The sequence below is a fragment of the Grammomys surdaster genome, unplaced genomic scaffold (genome assembly GCF_004785775.1).
Source record: "Grammomys surdaster isolate TR1022 unplaced genomic scaffold, NIH_TR_1.0 126198, whole genome shotgun sequence".
Classification (NCBI taxonomy): Eukaryota; Metazoa; Chordata; class Mammalia; order Rodentia; family Muridae; genus Grammomys; species Grammomys surdaster.
The window spans coordinates 6,450,593-6,472,068 of NW_021621003.1; the positions used below are offsets into that span (position 1 = coordinate 6,450,593).

At 48.6% G+C, this 21,476-nt stretch overlaps 2 protein-coding genes across 4 annotated transcripts; both read right to left on the reverse strand.

Moving 5' to 3' along the window:
* Positions 1 to 2,005: 2,005 nt before the first annotated feature.
* Positions 2,006 to 9,166, reverse strand: Myoz1 (myozenin 1). Its single transcript, XM_028758650.1, has 6 exons — positions 8,880 to 9,166; positions 7,733 to 7,823; positions 6,105 to 6,283; positions 3,865 to 4,105; positions 3,336 to 3,501; positions 2,006 to 2,509 (listed from the first exon to the last, which is right to left on the reverse strand). The coding sequence occupies exons 2-6, from the start codon at positions 7,803 to 7,805 to the stop codon at positions 2,278 to 2,280; spliced, it is 891 nt and encodes a 296-aa protein (XP_028614483.1). The 5' UTR covers positions 7,806 to 7,823; positions 8,880 to 9,166; the 3' UTR covers positions 2,006 to 2,277.
* A 4,315-nt stretch (positions 9,167 to 13,481) lies between these two features.
* Synpo2l (synaptopodin 2 like) lies at positions 13,482 to 21,159 on the reverse strand. Of its 3 annotated transcripts, none has more exons than XM_028758664.1 (4): positions 21,064 to 21,159; positions 19,736 to 19,887; positions 18,833 to 19,347; positions 13,482 to 15,646 (listed from the first exon to the last, which is right to left on the reverse strand). In XM_028758664.1, exons 1-4 carry the CDS (start codon positions 21,157 to 21,159, stop codon positions 13,482 to 13,484), a joined length of 2,928 nt encoding a protein of 975 aa, XP_028614497.1. The 3 variants fall into 3 exon arrangements, with proteins under 3 accessions (XP_028614497.1, XP_028614496.1, XP_028614498.1); XM_028758663.1 differs by having other exon boundaries at positions 21,055 to 21,159; XM_028758665.1 differs by lacking the exons at positions 18,833 to 19,347; positions 19,736 to 19,887; positions 21,064 to 21,159 and adding an exon at positions 17,607 to 17,691.
* Positions 21,160 to 21,476: the final 317 nt, after the last annotated feature.

A 21,476-nucleotide genomic window follows, 5' to 3' on the forward strand; every position in this document is an offset into this window, starting at 1 on the left:
TTTTTTTTTTTTTTTTTTTTTTTTTGGTTTGGTTTTTCGAGACAGGGTTTCTCTGTGTAGCCCTGGTTGTCCTGGAACTCACTCTGTAGACCAGGCTAGTCTCGAACTCTCGAACTCAGAAATCTACCTGCCTCTGCCTCCCAAGTGCTGGGATCAAAGGCGTGCGCGACCACCACCCGGCCCCCCACTTTTTTTTTTTAGCCTCCCAAGCCCCAATCCTGAAATTCTCTTTGTAATTCATCCAGGTCTTGAACTCAAGATGATCCTTTGTAACGGCCGGTTCTGCTGCTCCGGTCTGCTGGTCAGGGTCTAGCAAGAGAGAGAGAGTGGGGACGGAGGAAGGGCGAAAAAGGGGCGAGAGACGCACAAGATAGATACAAGACAGAGTCCAGTGGAGTCTCTTCAAGTCTCTTCTTTATTCTCCTCTCTTCTTCTATATTCTCCTCACACTTATATTATATTCTCCTCACTCCTTCAGTCTCCTCACTCCTCCCACCTTCTCAATAGAAAGGAAATCCTGGGTATTTATACCCTTTACCACGTGACTTGCCCTCATGGACAAGCTCAACTGAAGCCACTACGTCACATGCCTTGTAGCCATGGATACCAGGAGCACCTTGCAGCTGGGGGCACTAAACAGTGTAACAGGATGTTTATCAGAGTGTGCTGAGCTATTGCAGGCTGTTGAAAACAAGTCTCTTGTCAGGGTATATGGCTCCAGATGGCTGTAAAGATGATAGCCACTTTCGGCTAAGAGTCGGCTCCCAGAGTCGGCTCCCAACAATCCTTCTGCCTCAGCACTGAGTACTGTGGTTTTATAGGGCTAAGCCACCATATCCATCTGCATTTCAGTTTTTGTTTCTTTGTTTTTTTGTTATTGTTTGAGACAGAGGCTTGCTGTGTAGCCCTCTCTGGCTGGCCTCAAACACAAGACTTTATCTCATGTAATACCGAATAATATTGTTTGTTTTTAGCTGATGAATGTGTTTTTGTGGGTGTCACTCTGTACCTAGGCTGGCCTCAAACTTCCCATGATCCTCCTGCTCCTCCCAAATACCCATCATGAACCACTGTGAACCACAATGTGGGTCCTTAGAACTAACTGAACTCTAGTCCTCTGCAAGAGCAACAAGTGTTTTAACTTCTGAGCCAAGTCTCCAGCCCAATATAAGCTTTTATAGTCCTAAGCTTACTCTGGTTACTTTAGACTTAACTTATTTTATGTATGTGAGTGTTTTGTCTGCATGCATGTATGTGCACTACACATGTGCCTGATGCCCTAGGAAGCCAGAAGATGGTAACATATACTCTGGAACTGGGATTACAGATGCTTGTAAGCAGCTCATTATGGCTGCTGGCATCCAGACTCTGGTCCTTTTGAACATCAGTTACTATTTAAACTGCTGAGCCATCTCTTCAGCTTCTCCAGTAACTTTAAACATGATCTTGCTTTGTGGAAATCAAGGCAACCTTCACTTTCTTAACACCCATTTTTCCTCTCCTGGTGTTTCCCAGCTTTTAATTGGCTATACAAAGATAACACTGGTATTAAGTGTTACCAACATTTATTTCCATATCAGTGCACAGTAGCATGTGGGTTTACACACAAGACTTTATCTCATGGTTTTTGTTGTTGTTGTTGTTTTTCTTTTTCGAGACAGGGTTTCTCTGTGTAGCCCTGGCTGTCCTGGAACTCACTCTGTAGACCAGGCTGGCCTCGAACTCAGAAATCCTCCTGCCTCTGCCTCCCAAGTGCTGGGATTAAAGGCGTGCGCCACCACCGCCTGGCCGACTTTATCTCATGTAATACCAGATAATATTCTTTGTTTATAACTGATGAATGTGTTTTTGTGGGTGTCAATGCAGAGGTGTGTGTGTAAACAACCAAAGCTCATATACGATCCTAAAGTCTGAACAAAGAGTGTTTAGTATTTCGCTTTAATTAGCCTTTGTGCATAATCAGCCTCAGTTCTCATCTCCCTTCAAACACCAGAGGAAGAATGAGTTCATTTCCTTGAAGTTTATTGACTGTTACTGGTGGCAGAGAAAATTCCATAAAAGAGCAGATTCCATAGGGAACAGCAGGATGGGAGCTCTGAGCTGGTGAGGAGGGATGCTTCAGAGTGGGAACTTGAATTGTGGAAAAGCAATGACTCCCACCCTTTACCCTCCATTGCCACAAGAATACTGAAGTAACAGTTGGGGCATCCTGTCCAGCATCCCCTCTCAAATTGGAACCAGAGAGGGGAAATGATGCACATGACAGAAGGAGACTCTTCACAGCTCCTCTGTCTCTCCATCCAAGGGGATACCAATATCCACGTTGTAGTCTACATGCTCCCCAGAGCTCAACCAAGGAATAGGGGTTCGGTTGAAAGAAGGCCTGTTGGAGAGGTTCTGGTTGTAGAGGACCAGAGGTTCACTCAGCAGAGGCCCCAGGTCAAACTTGGGCATCTGGAAGGTCATGCGTTTGGAGGCCTTCTCATATCCACCGTAGGGCATTGCTGTCCTGAGGGGGATGGGGGAACATGTTACATAGTTAAGAATCAGAATAAGAGAGAAAGTACTTATCAGTGAGCTGTCATCCTATTTTAAGGGAGAAGAGTCTATACATCATAGAAATTGCTTCTGTGCTTCCGGTTCTCCTTCTCCCTAAACACCCACTTACCGGGCTTGCTCGTCTATTCAAAGTTAGTGATGGGGAGTCTAGTAGACTACACGGTCTCATGGGTAGCTGTGACGTACACCAGCAGTTTGGCCCCAGATACTACAGGGCCAACAGTATGAAACCATCTTAAATACAGTGCATATCATAATTTACAACTCCAACTCTACCCTCATCTCAAATGGATAGTGGCTGGAGCACTTAACCATCAAATGCAAAAGCACTTCTGTAGACCTTCCTCAACCTGCTCTCACACAGATCTCCTATCCATGGTCGGCAATGCCCAATTTTAAAACAATAGAAACTTGAAGCAGGGTATAAAGAAAGAATTATCCTGTAGTAATGGCATCGTCACCTTGAACTGGAGGGAGCCAGGAGACACCTCCAACCATAAAGTGTAGAATCCCCATTTTACATTCAAAAAACCCCAGCTGAAAAAAAATCAGTGCTAAACTGCTGATCAGTGAACTAACAAGAGATCTTGCTTCCCAACAAATCTTTCCTTCACCATGCTGCTACAGGAGGCAAGAGAGAGATCCGACACGAGGGTCCCATATTCCTGCTTGTCACAACTTAGTCCCCTTCTGAAACATTTAAACTAAAACCATATACCAAGTAAAGCATGGTATCACACAGTGGAATACATCTGCTTCTTTTCCATCTATCCTACCTGTTGAAGGACTTATATTTGGGGAGTTCAGCTTTGGCCCCGTATGCCAGTAGGTCAATGCCAAGTTCCACTTTTTGCTGAGGGTCAACCCCCATGGCCCGATCCCATGGGGAAATATAAGTCTTGAACACAGTGATATGTTTTCCATCTCCACCTGCCTGGTCACCTGGCAGCCATGAAAGAGAAACATAAATCAAATAATAGCAGCTATTATTAGTAGGTAATGAAAGCTAATCCCATATCTTACCACTAGGGAAGTTGCTGTGTCTAGGGCCAGAGGTATAATATCCTGGGAATTGTTTATGGTTTGTAACATAATGGTCATTTGGGATGAGATTTGTGAGTGAATCTGAGAAACCAGAAAAAAAAAAAAAAACTAAACAATAAGGCTGTGGGTGGAGCAAACACATTGCTATATCCTGGATAAAGACACCTGAGTCTCCCTCTTCCCATATCTCAACTAGGCCTCATTCCTAGGGACATGTCTGCCCTGGGGATCAGACACATTACTTCTGGTAAGAATACTTGCCTGATCCGGGCTCTCCAACCCCTACTGTGCCAGGAGCTCCTCCTCCACCAGCCTGGCCCCCAGGACCACCTGCACCTCCAGTTCCAAACCCAGACCCCTGTTGATGGCGATCAGAGCCGTACTGTCCAGCAGAGCCACTGCCTCCAGCCTGGCCTCCGCTGCTGCCCTTGCCATAGGAGAAGCCCTGACCAGCTGTCTCCAGCTGTCCTCCCACTGTGGGAAGAAACTTCTGGAAGTGATCCTGAAAAGAGAGTACAAAACAAGAGGAAGATTAGCAATGGGTGTGGAAAATACACAAAGACAGAGGCATATACACAAGGTGGTGACAGCTAAGGGCCAGCCAAAGGACTCCAAGGCTCTGGGAAATCCCCGCTAATGAATGCATAGGAAGATTGTCAGCCTGAGGTAATTGCTTTCTAGGAGAGGTATAATTCCCTGATTATACCCCAAGATAAGACAACTCATTTTCTACTCCCTATCCTATCTTGGCAAAGCAAAGCAAACCAAGATGTCTCTTCAACAAGAAACTGCAAGGGTCAGTTTCCAGGAAAAATCCAATTTTCATTTGAAAGAAAGACAAAAAATAAAAAACAAAAACAAAAAACCAACTCTGTTCCTCCCCTTCTCAGTTTGCCCTTCAGGGAGACCTCTCTTTCCCTGCTCAGGAGCCTCTCTTCCTCTTGATGGCCCATCAGGCCACAACTTGCTTACAGTGAAACTGTAGCAGGTGAAGCGGGGGAGGAGGGCCAAAAGGGCAACGCTGGTTTGGGCTCCAAAGCCTAAAAATAACCCCACCAACTCCTTGAGGAGGCCTCCTGGCCACCTTACCCTGTGTCCCCCACGCTCCACCCAGTGTAACCAGACCCAGCACAGAGGAGGGCTTTTGGCCTCCTAAAGTTAGCTATGACCCACTCAGCACTTCTGCTCTGATCCTGCAGAAGGGCTAGTGACAGACACTTCTGCTTGGCCATATCTATGTTCGCATCTATTTCCACTGTTCCCCAAGCGCCCAGAGAAGCTGGAGGAGGAAGAGAAGAAATGGAGCCGGTCCCCTTCTCCTCTGTGGTAACATTCTGTACCTGGCCTCTCTCCAATCCTTACTTTTCTTGTCTTGGAGAAGCCTGACTAGAAGATGTGTGACCTTAAAGAAGGAAGATTTTAGCTCCCCTGCCTGGCATCTTTCAAAATGAAGATGGCTATAAAACCTCAGTAAACTCTTCTAACATCCCAAGATTTACCAAATATAATTATAATCACTCAAATTTAATGTTCAGACATATAACATCTTTAGTAAAAAATATGCCTTAAATATTTAATGGGACATGTTTACATTAAGAAAGTATTTGTAGTTGATAGGTGGTGGCACACACCTTTAATCCCAGCACTCAGAAGGAAGAGGCAGGTGAATCTCTGTGAGTTTGAAGCCAGCCTAGACTACAAAGCAAATTCTAGGACAAGCCAGGGCTACACAGAGAAATCCTGTCTCCAAAAACCAAAACCCAAAATCAAAAAAAAAAATGTTGCATATATAAATTTAAAATATAGCAAGCACATCTTTAACCTTGAGAATCAGGAGACAGAAGCAAGCAAAGCTCTGTGAGTTTGAGACCAGCCTGCTCTACATAGTTCCAGGCTGTACAGATTTACATGGTAAGATTCTAAAAACAACAACAACAACAAAAACCTATTTTTTTGTTTTGTTTTTCGAGACAGGGTTTCTCTGTGTAGCCCTGGCTGTCCTGGAACTCACTCTGTAGACCAGGCTGGCCTCGAACTCAGAAATCCACCTGTCTCTGCCTCCCAAGTGCTGGGATTAAAGGCTTGTGCCACCACTGCCCGGCTGATTCTGTAGGTTTAAATTCTTGTTTCATGTTTCCAATAATACAAAGATCACATTTTAGTAGAAAGTTACTAATGTGTATCTTAGTGTCAAAATACAGGACTGGGTGTCCTGTGTTTTATCTGGTGACCCTATTTTAACACTGGGAAGGAATTTTCTTCCTGACGGTGTGGTCCTCATGCCTGCAGTGGCTCTAGGATGAGGACTGTAAGCTTCAGAAATGGACTGTAACCCACCCTAGAGTTGTTGGGAACATAATATATGTAGGGCTTAGTGAGCTGCTCGTTTCTCATGCAGAGGAGGTTGGTGGCATGTGGGGAATATGGAGGCTACTGAGAAGCTGCCAGGAAAGACACTGGGCTTTGAGAGAGGGCTTGACATCCATACTGTCCATACTCACCATTGAGCTGTCAGAGAAGACATCGGGGTGGTTCTCATAGATAAATTTCTCCACCCGCATCTGCCGCAGCTTGAACATCTTGGAGCCTCGGTTGGTAAGGAGTGACAGCTCCTCCAACATCACATCCCTTGGGACACTGATCTTCTTGCCCAGGTTCAGTCCCGAGCTCTCCCGGCCACCTTATCCAGGAGGTAGAGAAGACACAATAGAAAGAGGAAATGAGGGCTTTCTGGACTGAGAAGGAGAGTACCACCCACAGCTGAGTGTGTTCTAAAAAAGATCATTTAGGGGGCAGATGCTGACCAGGTCTGTCTGCTTTATAAGAAGTTTTTGTTTGTCTTGTGTGTCTTTTAAAAGATTTTTCAAGGATCTATTTATGTTTTATATGTATGAGCGTTTTGCTTGCATGTATGTATGTGCACCACGTACATGCCTGGTGCCCACAGAGGTGAGAAGAGGGCTCAGATCCCCTGGAACTGGAGTTACTGATGATTGTGAGCCACCATGTGGGTGCTGGGAACTGAACCTCGGTCCTCTGCAAGAACAGCAAGTGCTCTTAATCACTGACTCATCTCACCATCTCTTCAGTGTGTGTGTGTGTGTGTGTGTGTGTGTGTGTGTGTGCGCGCGCGCGTGTGCGCGCACTATGTAGCTAGCACTGACTGGCCTGGAATTCACTATTAGACTGATCTGGCCTTGAACTCACAAAGATCTCCCTGCCCCTGCCCTTGCCCCCTGCCCACTGTCCCCTACCCCCTTCCCTCTGCCCCTTCTCCCTGACCCCTGACCCTGTCCTTGCCCCTGCCCCCACCTCCTGAGTGCTAGGATTAAAGACTTGCACTACCATATACCATACACAGCCTATAAGAAGTGTTTTTATTTTGTTTTGACTTCCTGGCTTGGAGTTAGAGAGAACACAAGGGAACAAAGGGAACGACAGGTAGGGTTGGAATACTTGAGTAGAAAGGTAACAGGGCCAAGGGGCATGGGCATGGTGAGAAGGAGAATAAGTATAAAGAACACCACAGACAGTGGCCAATGGAGAAATCACACCCTGGGCCTGGAAAGCTGGGCCTGGATAGGCCAATCCCATGTGTAACTGCCCATCTCTAATAAACACAGATCCTTGTCTTCTTTCCTTTCTTTTTTTTCTTCAGTGAACTCTGACTCCAAAGGTATCAGGAGAACTTCACACTTGGTAACTCGTGCGCATCCCCAGGGAGTATGGCTGTGCAGTTTCCTATTTTAAATGCTTACACAAGTTCCCTAGCACTTAGAAGGAAATGAGGAAGCTAACCATTTGGTGAGGGCTAGCCTGTGTCCTCGCACAGACTTCACTGACCATGGGTCCTGCTAAGATAGCCAGTATCTTAGCAGGTTGTTGTCTCAGAGTAATCAGTGGGAAGGATGGGAGGGAGGCTGCAGAGTGAATGCTGAGTTCTTCCTGCCTCTTCCTCCTGGCCCTTCTTACCTCTCCCATCTCCCCACCTCCCATGACCTCCACAGCTGAAATTCCTCTTGTTCTTTTCACTCTGACTTACATCCTGTCTTACCTCATTTCTGGGACTCTTGTGTCAGGGATGCTCTTAAAAGTCCTGCATTAAGGAGCTACAAGCACACACACCTACCTCCAGTGAGCTCCATGATCAGTTTGCTTGACTTCCTCCTCTTGTTAGGGGCCGGGGTTCCTGAAAGCGGCATGGTGGAGGTGGGTTTGACCTGGAAGGAGGGACAGAATGGGAAAATGAGCATGTGCACTACAGCGGTACTACTTAACTTGGGGTAAAGGACAAAATTTCTTCAGATGTTTTCCATGTGCATGTTTGGATGTGTGTGTGCATGCGTGCATATGTTTTTATAGAAATTAGTATCTCCACAACATAAACTGTCACAGTCTTCTGTTTCCTTTGGAAGCAGGAGGTGGAACTGCACCCCTTTCCTTACCTCTTACCCACCGTCGGTGTCCACCTTCCATAGCTCCTGTGTGGGCATCGGAAGCACAGCTAGGGCCAAGGGGGGTTTCAAAGACAACACTGGCAGAGCAATGCACTCAGGCTTCTTGGGCCTGGCATGATTTAAAGTCCTCATTTGTATTGGGATATCAGACTACAATTGTGGCTCCAGACTCTGGTCTCCTCAGACTTCCCTCAAGGTCCAAGGGGGTAAAGAAATGTTCTGCTAGTGTTGAGGAGATTCAGCCAAAACATTCTCCATAGGAAGGAGAGGTTGTTGTTCTTCCAGGAGGCCAACTGGACCATGGCCCGAGAGGTCATGGGCGTGTTCCTTGCTCCTCAGGCACTCCTATCCCAAGCTGCAGAGCTGGGGTGGAGAGTGAGCCGAGGGCCTTTGAGCTGTGACAGATGTCAGTTCAGGAATATCATGCATGGGAGGAGAGAATTGTGGGGGGACAGAAACACAGGAATAAGATCTTGCTGTGGATAGGGACAAGGTAGGAAAAGATACGCACTCCACTCTGTCCCTAAAAGCCCTGCTGTTTTCTGTGGTGCCCTGTCTCACAAACACAGTTACACTCTACCACCTTAGTGGCATCTCAAAGCACCCCTTCCCATCCTTCAGGTACCTCCCCACACATCTTAATTTCTCCAAACTCCTTAAGTCCCTTTCTTTCCAACTCTGTAACTCCAACTGGACCATTGGCAGCTTAGCAGAGATGAGAAGAAAGGCCACTCCCTCAAGATAAAGAATCACAACTGCAAACACAGAGGTCAGAACAGTGGGCTCCAGCCCCTTCCTATGGTAGAACCACAGACTTACCAGCCACTTGGTTGGTGGTCAGCTCTCCCTGGGGTCCAGCAGCTTTGGAGGACTGAGCTGCTGTGACTAGAGAACCTGAGCCGGGCAAGCGTAGGGGCAGCACCGGCAGTGGGGGAGGGAGGGAGGGAGGGAGGTTATTAATAGAGATGATGAGTACAAGCAGCTCAAATGGCACAGGGGCACTGAGACCCTGGGACCAAGGTCCTGCCCTCCTGGCCTGAGGTTGAGGAAGAGGGAAGACCTGCAAAATGTTCCCACCAGACTGTCTGAGCCAGGAATCAGTCGGCTGAAGGGGTGGATGTGCCTCCTCTTTGCCTTGAGATCCAAGGAAGTATTTCAGGTGGCAATTGAAAGCAGAGAGGTGGCAGACAAGGAGCAGACAGTTAGTGGTAGGTAAGAATTAAGAGTAGGAATAGGGAAAAACAAAAAACGAAACAGAAAAGATGATTTGTGGACCACTCAGGACCATTCCAGGCCAAGGGTGGAGGGAACCCATGAGTGTATTAAGTATATTTGGGAGTGGGAGGGATTAAGGCCTTAAGTTGAAGATAGGATGGAAATTTTTACAGTGGCATTACTTCTAACTTCCTGAATAGGTTGGCTTTCTGTCTGAGAGGGTTAGATCTTGGCAGGGTGAGGAACCAACTTAGTCAACCCCAGTGCAGATGATGTGATAGAGGGCTGTCAGCCCCACTCTGAGTACAGCTGTTCTCAACCTGTGGGTCCTGACCTTATGGGGTGCCAAACAACCCTTTCACAGGGGTCAGTTATCAAATATCTTAAATATAGATATTTACATTACAATTCATAACAGTAGCAAAATTACAGTTAAGAAGTAGTAACAAAAATAATTTTATGATGCCAAACATGGTGTTGCACACCTTTAATCCCAGCACTTGAGAGGTATAAACAGATGGATCCCTGAGTTCCAGGCTAGCCTGGTCTACAGAGTGAGTTCCATGACAGCCAGGGCTACACAAACAAACCTTTTTTTTCTTTTTTTCTTAAAGATTTATTTATTTATTTATTTATTATATATGAATACACTGTAGCTGTCTTCAGACACACCAGAAGAGGGCATCAGATCTCATTATAGATGGTTGTGAGCCACCATGTGGTTGCTGGGATTTGAACTCAGGACCACTGGAAGTGCAGTCAGTGCTCTTAACCACTGAGCCATCTCTCCAGCCCATACACAGACAAACCTTATCTCACAAAACAAAACAAGGCCTGGCAGGGTGGCACATGTCTTTAATCTCAGCACCTGGAAAGCAGAGGCAGATGAATCTCTGATGGTTATGAACTTGCGCACGGGCGGGGAGCTCAGTGCAGACCACAGCGGCAGGGGAGGGAGTCCCACATACCGCTGCTGAAGGGGGAGGGAGTCCCGCAGGCCACTGCGGGGAAGAGCAGAGAGGCTTGTCCTGCGGGCTGGTTTCCCACTTACATAAGAAACTCCAAAGTTTCCAGGAGACACGTGGAATCAAAAGAGATGGAAGTTCTATTGGTCTTGCTGTGGAAGTTTGATCTAGATGTGTGCCCCACCCCCCGCAAATGCCAGGAGGAGCTCCCTTATATTGGGGAGTGGGAAAGAGGAAGGGCTAGAGAGGGGAAAACTTAGTTAGCTATGTCTCCGGGCCTTTAGGTAATTCATTAATATGTAAATCTCGAGGCAGAGGCCTGTTAGTCACGCCCTCTACCTGTGCCTTATGTGACTGACCATACAGGTGAAATGGAGATGAGACTGCATGTTAGGTCTCTGGGTTCTGGGGGCGTGGCCAAACACCCCAGGATGTCTTCTACAGCCCGACAAATCTCTGAGAGTTGAAGGTCAGCCTGAGTCAACACAACATGAGGTACTGTATTAAAGGGTCATGGCATTAGGAAGGGTAAGAACCACTGTCTTAGTAGCTAAAGAAATATCCTGGATCCTCCCTCATCTTCCGCTCATGTTCTGAAACTAGCTTGCTTCTTCTGTACCTTTTGCTCTAATATAGCTGCCTAAGGAATTGGCTTTTTTTTTTTTTTGGGTGGGGGGTTAGGTGTTAATTTAGTAAACCTATGAAATAACAGGTTTTTTGAGCCCAGCGTAGTGATGCATTCCTTTAAGCTCAGTACTCCAAAAGCACAGGCAGGTGGATCTCTTAAATCCCGGGCTATACAGTAAAACCTTGACTCAAAACTCTTTATGACATTTTTACACATGTGTCATTGTATCATTCACATTCACACCACATCACCCTCTCTTGTTCCCATTCTTCACAGGAAACAGCTTCTGAAGCGCCCAGAATGCACCCTGTCCTTCTGTGAACTCCCTGATTGATCCTCATCCTTCCTGACCACACCCTTCTTCCATCCTGTTCTTGCCTTGTTTAAACTGGGGGGCTGAAAGTCCTTCCTACACACGCAGCAGGTGGCTGCTGCCCAGACCTTTCATCTTTGGTTCATTTCCTCCTAAACCAAGGAAACAGGAAAAAAAAAACATAAATAGTGAAAGGTAACTTTGTTATTACTACTACAATCCTGTCCTCCCCTGCCCCCCCCCCCCCGCCAAGAGAACAACCGTTAAGGTCTAATCTCATATGACCAAATACCTGAAATAAAATATATAAAGACATGCTATTTAGCCTGTGATGTCTCAGACCTTTCTTTGGAATTCCTAAGATGCTGCATTTGGGAGCACCTGGTTATTGGCACAAATATGCCCCCTGCTGGTAAGCTAAGTAATGAGACTTTCCTTCTCTGTCTTTCCAGTCAGTCCCCAAATTCTTATTTTAGTTTCACTCCACACACAGTCCCTCTTCTGTCTTCCATGCCACCCATACCTGACACTCTATTTCAATCGTATGATTCCCAGAGAATGCTTAACACAGTTACTTCCTCTGAGGAGCCGGGAAATGCCCATGGCAAAGGGCTCAGGGAGCCTTTCTGATTACTCTCAATTGTGCAAACTGAGTCTTGCCTAGAAAGAATGAACTTTTGAGGAAGAGGGAGAGGCTCTACATGGAGAGACTGCAGGATGGGCTAACTAAAGGAGTGGTGAAGATTAGATCAAAGCAAGACAGTTGGCAGAGCAGGAGGGGAAGGCAGGAAGAGAGACAAAGAGCCAGGATCAGATCAGCACAGTGGGCTAGACCACAAAGAAATCAGGATTGGGCATAAAACCAGAAGAGACGACAGAAACAGATGGTTGTGGGCATATGTTTAATCTTGTGCGCAAACCAAAGAATTGTGACACCCAATATTGCAAAGGAAAAGATTGGTTTCCAGGTCAAACAGCAAGCATGGCTGGTGGCAGTCTTCATGGAAGGACAGTCCTTGCCCTTCTGGGATCAGACATGAGTGCCTGAAGCTGCAGAGCTGGGCTTCTATGGGCAGGGTAGGACAAAAAAGAGGTCTGGGCTCAGCGTTGTCCTGACCTTTCCCAGGTCATCAGGATAAGTTCCAGAAGAGTGGAAGGTTACAGGAGCAGCCACTGCACATCCTCACAGCTTTGCTCTAACAAATGCATTTTTCTCCTGAGCTCAGAACTTCCCCCAGACCCCCTCACACACAGTTGGTTTCTTGTTGGCCAACTTTACTCTCTCCCTTGGTCACTTTCACCCATTCCAGCCTTGCTCCTGGTTTCTGCCTCGCTCTCCCCGTCCTCTCTGGCTCTCTTCACCATCCTTTCTGTCTCCCACTCATTAAGCAGTTCAGAAGAAATTTTCTTTTTTACTTTCTGGATTCTGATGTGCTCAGCACAAGGCCCTGGTTGCTAACTTTCTGTAATCCAAGGAAATAGAATTCTTAGTTTTATTCTGGGTCTAGCTTGTATAACACAGACCCATGAACACATGAACACAGACCTCTGCCTCCTATCAAACTTGTTAATTTCACAGGACACTGTGCAATATCTCTCCACGATACAAATGCTACTCTCTCAGTTTCTCACAGTAGCTCTTGTCCCACACAGGATTCTTTATGAAGCTATCTGACCCTTCCAGTAGAAGGGGAAAAAACTCCTCTCTTACCTTTGCCTCAAGAGAAGGACACACGTATGTGTATTTGATGCCTTTCTAGAGCAGATCTAACCACACACATTTGTGAAAGCCTGCGTGTGTGTGTGTGTGTGTGTGTGTGTGTGTGTGTAACACACACACACACACACACACACACCTAGGCGGTATGCCAACTAACCTAGGGAAAGCAGAGTGAGGAGTATGTAGGGCAGAGGGGCTCAGGACACAGTTCAGCCCCTTAGTTGCTTGCCTCGTAGTGAGTGAGCATTTTGTCTGAGATCTCAGTGGTCACTTTACAGTGTGCTTTTACCTAACACTAAAGTGGTGCCCACAGAGAGAAACACAAATGCAAAACAAAAACAGAAACCTGCTGAGACCTCTGGGTGGAGAAGCAAGACAGGCAAGGGAATATAGAGAAGATTCTAAAGCACAGATAATGAGCTTAAAAGCACCAGCAGGGAGTTGAGGAAGCCGAGGAGAAACACTTATCTCTGGCAAGAGGCAATCAGCCTCAGATGTGGGGAGAAAGCCAGTAGAACAAAGCAGAAGAAACTTCTGGGACTCTAAGTTCCATTACTTGGTCCTGGGACCTATTACCTGCTCACTGGTGCCCTGCCCCAGGCCTCCAGACATGAGCCTGCAACCCTGTTCTGGTGGCTGAGAACCGGGGCCTGGCTACTTGGAAACCATAGGAACTGGGAGTGACAGCAAAGCTCCTGAGAGACTCTTGATGGTCTGGGTTAGGGACAGGGGATGAGGCAAGCTCTGCCCTCCAAATGGGTTCGTCCAGTGTGGTAGCTGCTCTGGGGGCAAGTACAGTGGGAGCCAAGGGTTCTGCAGTGGGCTGGGGTGCCGGCGTGGAAAATCTGCGGATCTCCTGGACTCGGGCAGTTTTGGGAGGCCCTGAAGTGGGGCCAGGAGTTGAAGGACCCTCGTCAAAACAAAACATGGCAGTTTTAAGTTGGTATGGCTGATGCCGCATGAAATCCAGGGCCTTGATACCCTGCTTAGGGGTCGCCCGAGGTCCCTGGGATTGGGCCTTATTGGGGAGAGTTCGGGCAGCTTGGGGAAAAAAGGGTGAGAGAAGTGGGTTGTAAGCAATAGGAGGTGGGGCACGGATGTTGGGTGAGTATTTCCAGGATGGGGGCAGTGAGGGTGTAGGAGAAGGACTTCTAGGGCGAAGGCCTGGATTAAGGCTAGAGCCAGGTGTAGCTTCCACCACGTACCTATCAGCACGGCTCTGCCGTTTGGCAAATAGCTCCCCACCCCTCCCCTGCAGCCTTGGGAGCTCAGGGATTCCAACCATAGGGGTTGATCCGTTCACTAGCCCATCAAGGAGCCCTCGGGACCCGGGTTTAGGAGCCACAGGGGGTGGAGTCTTAGGCGTTGTAGGGGGTGGAGTTTTGGAAGTCATTGGAGCCGGGGTTTTTGGTGACACTTGAGACAAGGTCTTGTAACTCCTGCCCCCTAGTGGCTGCATGAAGTTACAGGCTTCAGCTCCGAGGCTTAAAGCATCCTCCTCTGGACCGGATTCCGCACCGCCCGCCCGAGGTTTTTCATCCAGGTTCTGCACCAGAGACAGCAGCTCGGGGTTGGGCGAGTTCTTCGTCTCTTCCTTTCCAGGCCGGAACATCTGCTTGCGGGTGCCCCGGCGCCGCGCCTCCTGTAGGATGCCGGTGCGGGCAGCTGGCACAGAGATGCGCTGTTCCCGAGCGCTGGCAGGCTCGGGGGCCGCCGGGCCGGGCGCCTCTGGGCGCGCAGAGTTTCTCAGAGGAGTGGACAAGAAGATGGAAGCCGTGGACGTCATGGCGGCAGCGCTAGGAGGAGTGGGAGGCTCTGGGGCGCCTCCTGGTGTAACGGGCCGGCTCGGGGCTGGGATGTACAAGGAGCTGGTAGCGGTCACAGGACCGGAGGAGCGTTGGGTGCTGCTGGAAGCCCCGGAGACCAGCGTGTGACTGGGCACCACTGTGGTGAAGCTGGGCTGAGGGGTGGGCCCCTGTAGAGGGGCTGCGAAAGGGGACGGGGCGGGGCTCGTGGCCGCCAAGCCTTCATTCACCTTCTTAGGGGCTAAGGGCCGGAAAATCACTGAGGTGGTACCTGACCTTTGCCCTTGGAAACCTGGGGTAAAAGGCCTCGCTGACCTGTTAAAGATACTTGGCGCAGGGCTTGGGGCTCCACCATCCGGGAAGAAGGGGCTAGGGCTGACTGCAGGCGCCGACAAAGGGCTGAGTGGGAGCACAGCTGCCTCTGGGGGAGCACTCTGAGCTCGAGGTGGGGACTGCAGACTCTGCCCATTAAGCATGGCTGCTGGGCCCACCTGAGCTAGCTCCTGAGAGCTGGAGGCTACCCGCTGACGCTGCTGTTCAAAGAGCTGGACCCCTCGCCCAGAGACCTCACTTAGCTGCCCTCCCAGTCCAGAGTTCTGACTCTCTGCTGTGCCTGAGCCAGCCCTAGCCAGCTCTATGTCTAGATAAGGGCTGTCCCAGTCAGATTGATTAGTAAGGCTGCGGGCGTCTGAGAAGGTCTCCTCGTCCAGCTCCGACTCACTCGTTGGAGGGATGCCGTCCTCTTCCTCTGTTCCTGTCCCAGCTGCAGCCCCGAAACTCACTAGGGTGTACTTCTTGGCTCTTTGCCGCCGCTTCTTAAACATAAGCACCCCCTTGGAGTGAGGGTTGGGGGCTGCTGTTAGCAGGGATGCAATGGTCCGGCATTTGGTCTTGGCCTCCTTCACGCTCTTCTCTTGGAGGCTTTCTGCGCGTTGCAGTTCTGAGAAGATGAAGAAGTAGATTAATCAGGGGGTTTCACAGCCTGTTCTAATCCTGCTCCCCAAAGCTCCTACCTCCTATTTTTTTTCGCTGAAAGGACCCACAATGTCTCTTGTCTATGGCAAAGTCCTCCGACTTAGAGACAGAGTGGAAGGGGAAAGGTGAAACCAAGGACAGAGACTGCCCACACCACAGCCTTTCTGTCCCGTCTTCCCTGGATTGCATTCCTATCTTCCAGGAGATGAGCCTTATCCACTTCACACATTCTTCACCTGCCTCCCATTCTTGACTGGCAGGAAAATCAGACACAGCCGTGAGAGAAGAGATAAGGGGCGTTTTCCTCCCACCATACTTTGTAAGCAGGCTCCTCGAAAAGCTTGGACCTTACCCCACTTCCCACCTATTACCTCTATAACTAAAACACATAGACTTTTTTTTTTTTTTTTTTTTTTTTTTTTTTTTTGTAACAGGGTCTCTCTGCCTAGCCCTGGCTGTCCTGGAATTCACTATGTAGTCCAGGCCGGCCTTGAACTCACAGAAGCCAACTGCTGCTGTCTCTCAAGTGCTGGAATTAAAGGCATGCATTACCACACCCGGCTCAACATACAGATTCTTAACATGAGGCTCTTCATTCATAATTCCACCCATCAAGCTGCTCATTTCCACACATCATAAACACTGAGAGAAATAACTCCCCACACACCTTGTTAACATCAGTCTCCTGAAAGCTGGCTATGGGCACAATTTCTCCATAGTACTTTCTTAGTCACAAGTGTTCCAGCTTATATACACATCAGTTCACAAATACAAACAGTGTTATTAAAGTCAAATACATTTGCATACCTACATGCTCCAGGTAGTTTTTCCCAGAGTTTTCCCTGTAGAGGCTCTGGTATAATGTAGACAGGATTTTAGAACTGATCTTGGCCCTCCCAACTGCTAGACCATCCCTTTGTGCTTCATACCTCTGCTACTCACATCCAGGGATAATCTTGGATCCAAGATGCAGGAAAAGGCAGAGTGCTGTTCTCCAAGGCAATCCCCTAAACCTTTAGGAGATTTCAAGCTCACCAGGTAAATATAATCTCTATCTCACAAGCTGGTGCTAGCATTGGGGTAGATGGCGTTGGAGGCTACCGTTTTCTCTCCCATTTGCCCTGTCTTTCAAGTAGAGAACTCAAAAGAATACCCCATCAGGTGGGCATGAGAGGGTCTATGTGCTGAAGAACCAAGACAGGAGTTCCTATACTATGTGGGGCCTGAGTAGGTGGGGCCAGGAAGTGGGAAGGGCTGCCCTGCTATACCGCCCTAGACATGGATACTTTCTTGTCTGTGGTCCCCAGTTCCTCTTGGAAAATTCTTGACATTCCAACTACTTTTCCTCTCAAGCTGCTTTCTAATTAGGGACTTCATTCCTTTTGTCCCCACGTGTATAACACAGAATAGTAATATCCATGAGAGAATAGACACCAGAGTCAGAATTCAGTTGTGGAAGAATTACTTCATGTGGATGATAATGGCTACCTCTTCATAAGATCACATGAAAACAGTGAGGTAAGTCAACGTAGCATTTAACACACTGTCAAAGCCCACTGTGAGCATCCATTATGCTTTCTTGATGTAAGCTGCTCGTGGACCACAACACATTCTTGTTCTTACATATCTTCTCCCAGATTCGCACATACATGTCTTCATGTGTTCACAGTGCACACTCATTTCTCACTCTTCCCCCATGAGCTTCCCACAGCTCACGTGGCCATTAACCCCTTGCCATGTGGTCTTAGCATCAACCCATTCTGAGAGAGGGGTGGTGACACTTTCCTGAAAGAATGAGGGGGAGGATGGCAAAAAAGAGAGAGTAGAGGGGTATGGCCTTTCCCAAAGACCTCCCTTCCCCCACTGCTGTGATGTTACCCTCCACTCTAGCCCCCAACGCTCTCTTGAGTGGGATAGGATCATACCTGCATAGAATGGGTCGTGGGGCTCAGGAGCTGGGGCTTTGTCACAGCTGGCTTGGCTGAGGGGCTCTTGGCTGATGGTCTCCATGCTGAGAAAGGCGGTGCTGGCTGGAGCAGGACCAGCTTGAGCCACCCCCAAGGCCTTTTAAAGCCCCTTTGTCTTGTCCCCAGAGCTGGCAGCTGAATGAGCTCACCAAGCTGTTTTTAGAACATGTCCCCCTCCCTCTTTTCCCTGTCCCACAACTCCTAGTGTGATAGACATGGGCACCTGCCTCCCCTTCCTCTCACCCCACCCCCTCTGAACCGTGAGGTCTGCCTGACTAAAAATAAACTTGAGCCATTGCATAGAATCTTGCCCAGCATGATGGGAAGGGAGGAGGGTGCTAAAATGAGAATTGGGGATAAGTGTGGGATCTTGAGCATGCATCTGGAATGTTTTGTAGGATATGGGACACTCTCGGGATGGCAGATTATAAACTTGTGCTTTTAGCCTCTGAAAATTCAAAGACATAAAACTTTCTGAATTGAGAATCAGAATGGTGGAAGAGAAGAAAGATTACTAGAGAGAGTGAATCCTGAGATTGCGAAAGTGGTAAAAACAACAACAACAAAATGACTATGGAAGGGGCCTGGGAGGCCAGAGGGCTCAGGACAGAGAGAAACTTCACTAGATCCCATTCCGGAGCTCACATCAAAATAGCAGTGAGCCTGTTATAAGTGGAACTGGCCTGTTCTGCCCAGGTCCACATTCTTGCCCAAAATAAGAAACCAAACCTTACCCATTTCCTATTTTGCTACTCCGCAGGAATCCCAAATGAACTTACAAGTAGCATTCATACTGTGCCTACAATTAACACTGTGAAGAGTCCTACAGCCTCACCCTGCTTTCAGGTGCTCTCTACCCAGAACTATTCTTTCTCCACCCTCTATCCTGACATCGAGCAAAGCAACCACTACCAATACTCAAAACTTTACATTCCTTCCCCATTCCTCCTCTGTTGTCTGTTCTTAGTTTGGATTGAGCCATTGTATAAGATAGTTATAAGATAATGGCTATCTCATAGCAAAGATAACTAGGTACCATAAATAAAATTATTTTCCTCTCCTTCATTACTCTTCCCAACCTGTCCCAAACACTTTTCCAGGAACATGAGGTGTAGTTTGTGGATATGAAGGCACAGATTTAGGGCTTAGGTCTTGATTGAAAACAAAAGGATTCAGGCACTCACTGGCTTGCTTGGCCTTCTGGGTGTAGGTGGTAGTAAGATCTTCTGCCACTGGGTGGGGGACAGGGCCCACCATAGGGATGAGATAAGGACCAGGCCGGAGTGGACCATGGGGTAACAGAAGTGCCTCTGCTGGTGGTGGCTGAAGGGCTGCTCCTTCCTCCCAAGATGGGGAGCTTACACGGCTGTCACCCTGGCTTGGAGAGCCAGTTTTAACAGGTGCTGGTTCTGCAGGGCTGTCAGACAGGTACACTTCATCAGGTGGGGCTCCTGGAAGGAAAGGCCTTGCAGGACCTCGACGGCGGATACGACGTGGCTTCTCTTGTGTGGCAGGGCCATCAACATCACTATCTGTCTCTCCATAATAAGCTTCACTGTCAGGGGGTGAACGAAGGCTCCCAGGCTGAAGAGCCTGAGAAACAGGAGCACCTGGGGGCTCAGGACTCAATGGAGATAAGGGTGACAGCACCTGAAGCTCTCCTGGAGATGGAGATCTCACAGACCCTTCATCTGCTACCCTGGAGGATGGAAAAGAGGACAGAGTTTGAAAGAGGGAGCTACAGAATAACAGCTTTGGAGGAGATGCAGGGGCAAGGCAATGGAGACAGAAGGGACTGGCATACAGGTGGACTAGGTGGGCGAGGAAGAGGGGAGGTCTGAAGGCTTTGAGGAAGATGTGATGAGGAGGGGATAGACCAAGGACTGAAGTCCACCAGTCACTCAAATGCCTGCTCCCATCCCTGGGTTGCAGATACATTCCACTAGGAAGTATATGCAAACATTCTCCCCAGAAAGACATAATCAGAAAAGGTACGTGTTAGTTTCTGAAGCCAGGCCAGTGAGACAGAGCTGAGACAGGTAAGGAGATTCCTAGGTCAGGGAAAAAAGGATGGGAGGACTCCATACCTCCTCACAGTAAGGACAAGTTGATGCCCTGAGGTGTCGATGAGGGTCATGGCACTGGCATGGGAGAAGTTGGTGCAAGAAACCCCGTTGATCGCTAAGAGCTGGTCCCTCTCTCGGAGTCCTGCTCTGCCAGCCTGGCTCCGTCTTCGGATCTGAGATGTCGAAGGAGAGAATGTGGATCCATGGAGAGCCCCAGTAGGGATGGAATGACAAAAAGGACCCGTGTGAGAGGGGTTTGTCTTTTGAAGATCTTGGGGGGGGGGTCGGTTAAAAAGTGTAGAGAGATGTCTGGGGTCCTACCAGGGAGGCCTGTCTAGAGGGAAGGGCCAGGTGGATGGGAGGCAGCAGGGTAATCACTGACTGTGACAGGGATGGAGAAAATTCCGTGGCTGAGGTCTAAGAAATGGTGAGTCTTCAGTATTTTCTTCCAAGGACAGCATTTCTACTGGCCAGTTCTTTCCTGGGTTTTGAAATCCCAGGTGTCTTCATGTGTTAACATTTTAGAATGGTATTCCAGACTGAGGTAACCCAGCTATATATTCTGAAAGACTGTGATGCCAGGCTATCAGAGTTCTCACTGCTCTGTATGAAATACTGTACTTAATTCTTAGGATAGTTTATAAAAATTGATACTTTTGTTACCCACATTTCACAGCCCAGAAAATTAAGACGGTATGGTGAACCCATAGGCTAATGGTTTCCTAAGAGAGTCTAGTATCTAGTCTTGCCTAGTAAGAGAATGCATATGAGTTAGAGAAAGAGGAACACTGAAGGCATTGGCAGGGTTGGGCAGGGCAGGGCAGGGCGGAGTAGGGCAGGGCAGGGCGGAATAGGGCAGGACAGGGCAGGGCAGAGCAGGGTAGGGGAAGTAGGGTAGGGTAGGGCAGGGCAGGGTAGAGTAGGGTTGGGATGGGCTGGGAGAGACTGCTTCAGTTTGTTACATATCAGTTCAGTCAGAGAGAAATTAGAACCTTCCCTACATTCCCGGGGTTTGGAGTAGAGAGGCTCACACACTTAGGGGAGCAAATACTGGATGACCAGACTCAGCCTCTTCTACAGTGCTGAAACAGGGCCTTCCTTCTGCTCTGCTCCCTGAAACAAGAATTGGCTTTGCTAATAGTCCTCCAGGAGCTTATGGTCACAGTCTGCTCCCTATAGTCTAGAGCATGCTTACCTGCCCACCTGCCCACCACCTTTTCTTCACAACCCCCTACTCTATCCACTCCCCACCCGCAGCCCAGAAGGCCACCAGATGACTCTTCCCAACTTCCCTCGGGTTCCCTTCTCCATGAGACATCATTTCAGGGGCTCTCCCTTACCTTAGACACCTGTAAAGGTTTCCTCTGTTCGGCCCCCCCCTGAAGTCGGAAGCCCCAGGGTGCTCCCCCTGCTAATGTGACCTGCACCTCCTCCTCAGCACCCATCGCACAGCTTGGCCTGTGGCCCCCGGAGTTTGGACAGTGCCCCTGAGAGAGAAGTTGAGGTGCTGGTACCCCGTCCGGCCTGCCTGTTCAGCTGTCCTGCTCCTGCCGACCCAGGCCTCCCCCCTACCCCCACCACACACCACAGGCAGGCAACTTGGCCCTGGGATCAGTACAGTCCAGTACACATGTCTTGTCAATCACAACTTGCTCAAAATAGTTGCCGGCTGTATTCTCCCTCCCCCAACTGTGTTACTCCTAGAACTAATTATAGTACAGACTTCTGCCCTCCATGTCCTCCCTTTTACTGCATGGACCTT

What these genes read in the sequence shown, in the direction of transcription:
- Myoz1 (XM_028758650.1), bottom strand. Translation starts at nt 7,805, where the DNA reads ATGCCGCTTTCAGGAACCCCGGCCCCTAACAAGAGGAGGAAGTCAAGC. An exon ending in GATCATGGAGCTCACTGGAG is followed by an intron (nt 6,284 to 7,732) that starts GTAGGTGTGTGT and finishes CTCCTGGATAAG; the next exon opens with GTGGCCGGGAGAGCTCGGGA. An exon ending in TCTTCTCTGACAGCTCAATG is followed by an intron (nt 4,106 to 6,104) that starts GTGAGTATGGAC and finishes CTCTCTTTTCAG; the next exon opens with GATCACTTCCAGAAGTTTCT.
- Synpo2l (XM_028758663.1), bottom strand. Translation starts at nt 21,159, where the DNA reads ATGGGTGCTGAGGAGGAGGTGCAGGTCACATTAGCAGGGGGAGCACCC. An exon ending in AACCTTTACAGGTGTCTAAG is followed by an intron (nt 19,888 to 21,054) that starts GTAAGGGAGAGC and finishes TCGACATCTCAG; the next exon opens with ATCCGAAGACGGAGCCAGGC. An exon ending in CTTGTCCTTACTGTGAGGAG is followed by an intron (nt 19,348 to 19,735) that starts GTATGGAGTCCT and finishes TCCATCCTCCAG; the next exon opens with GGTAGCAGATGAAGGGTCTG.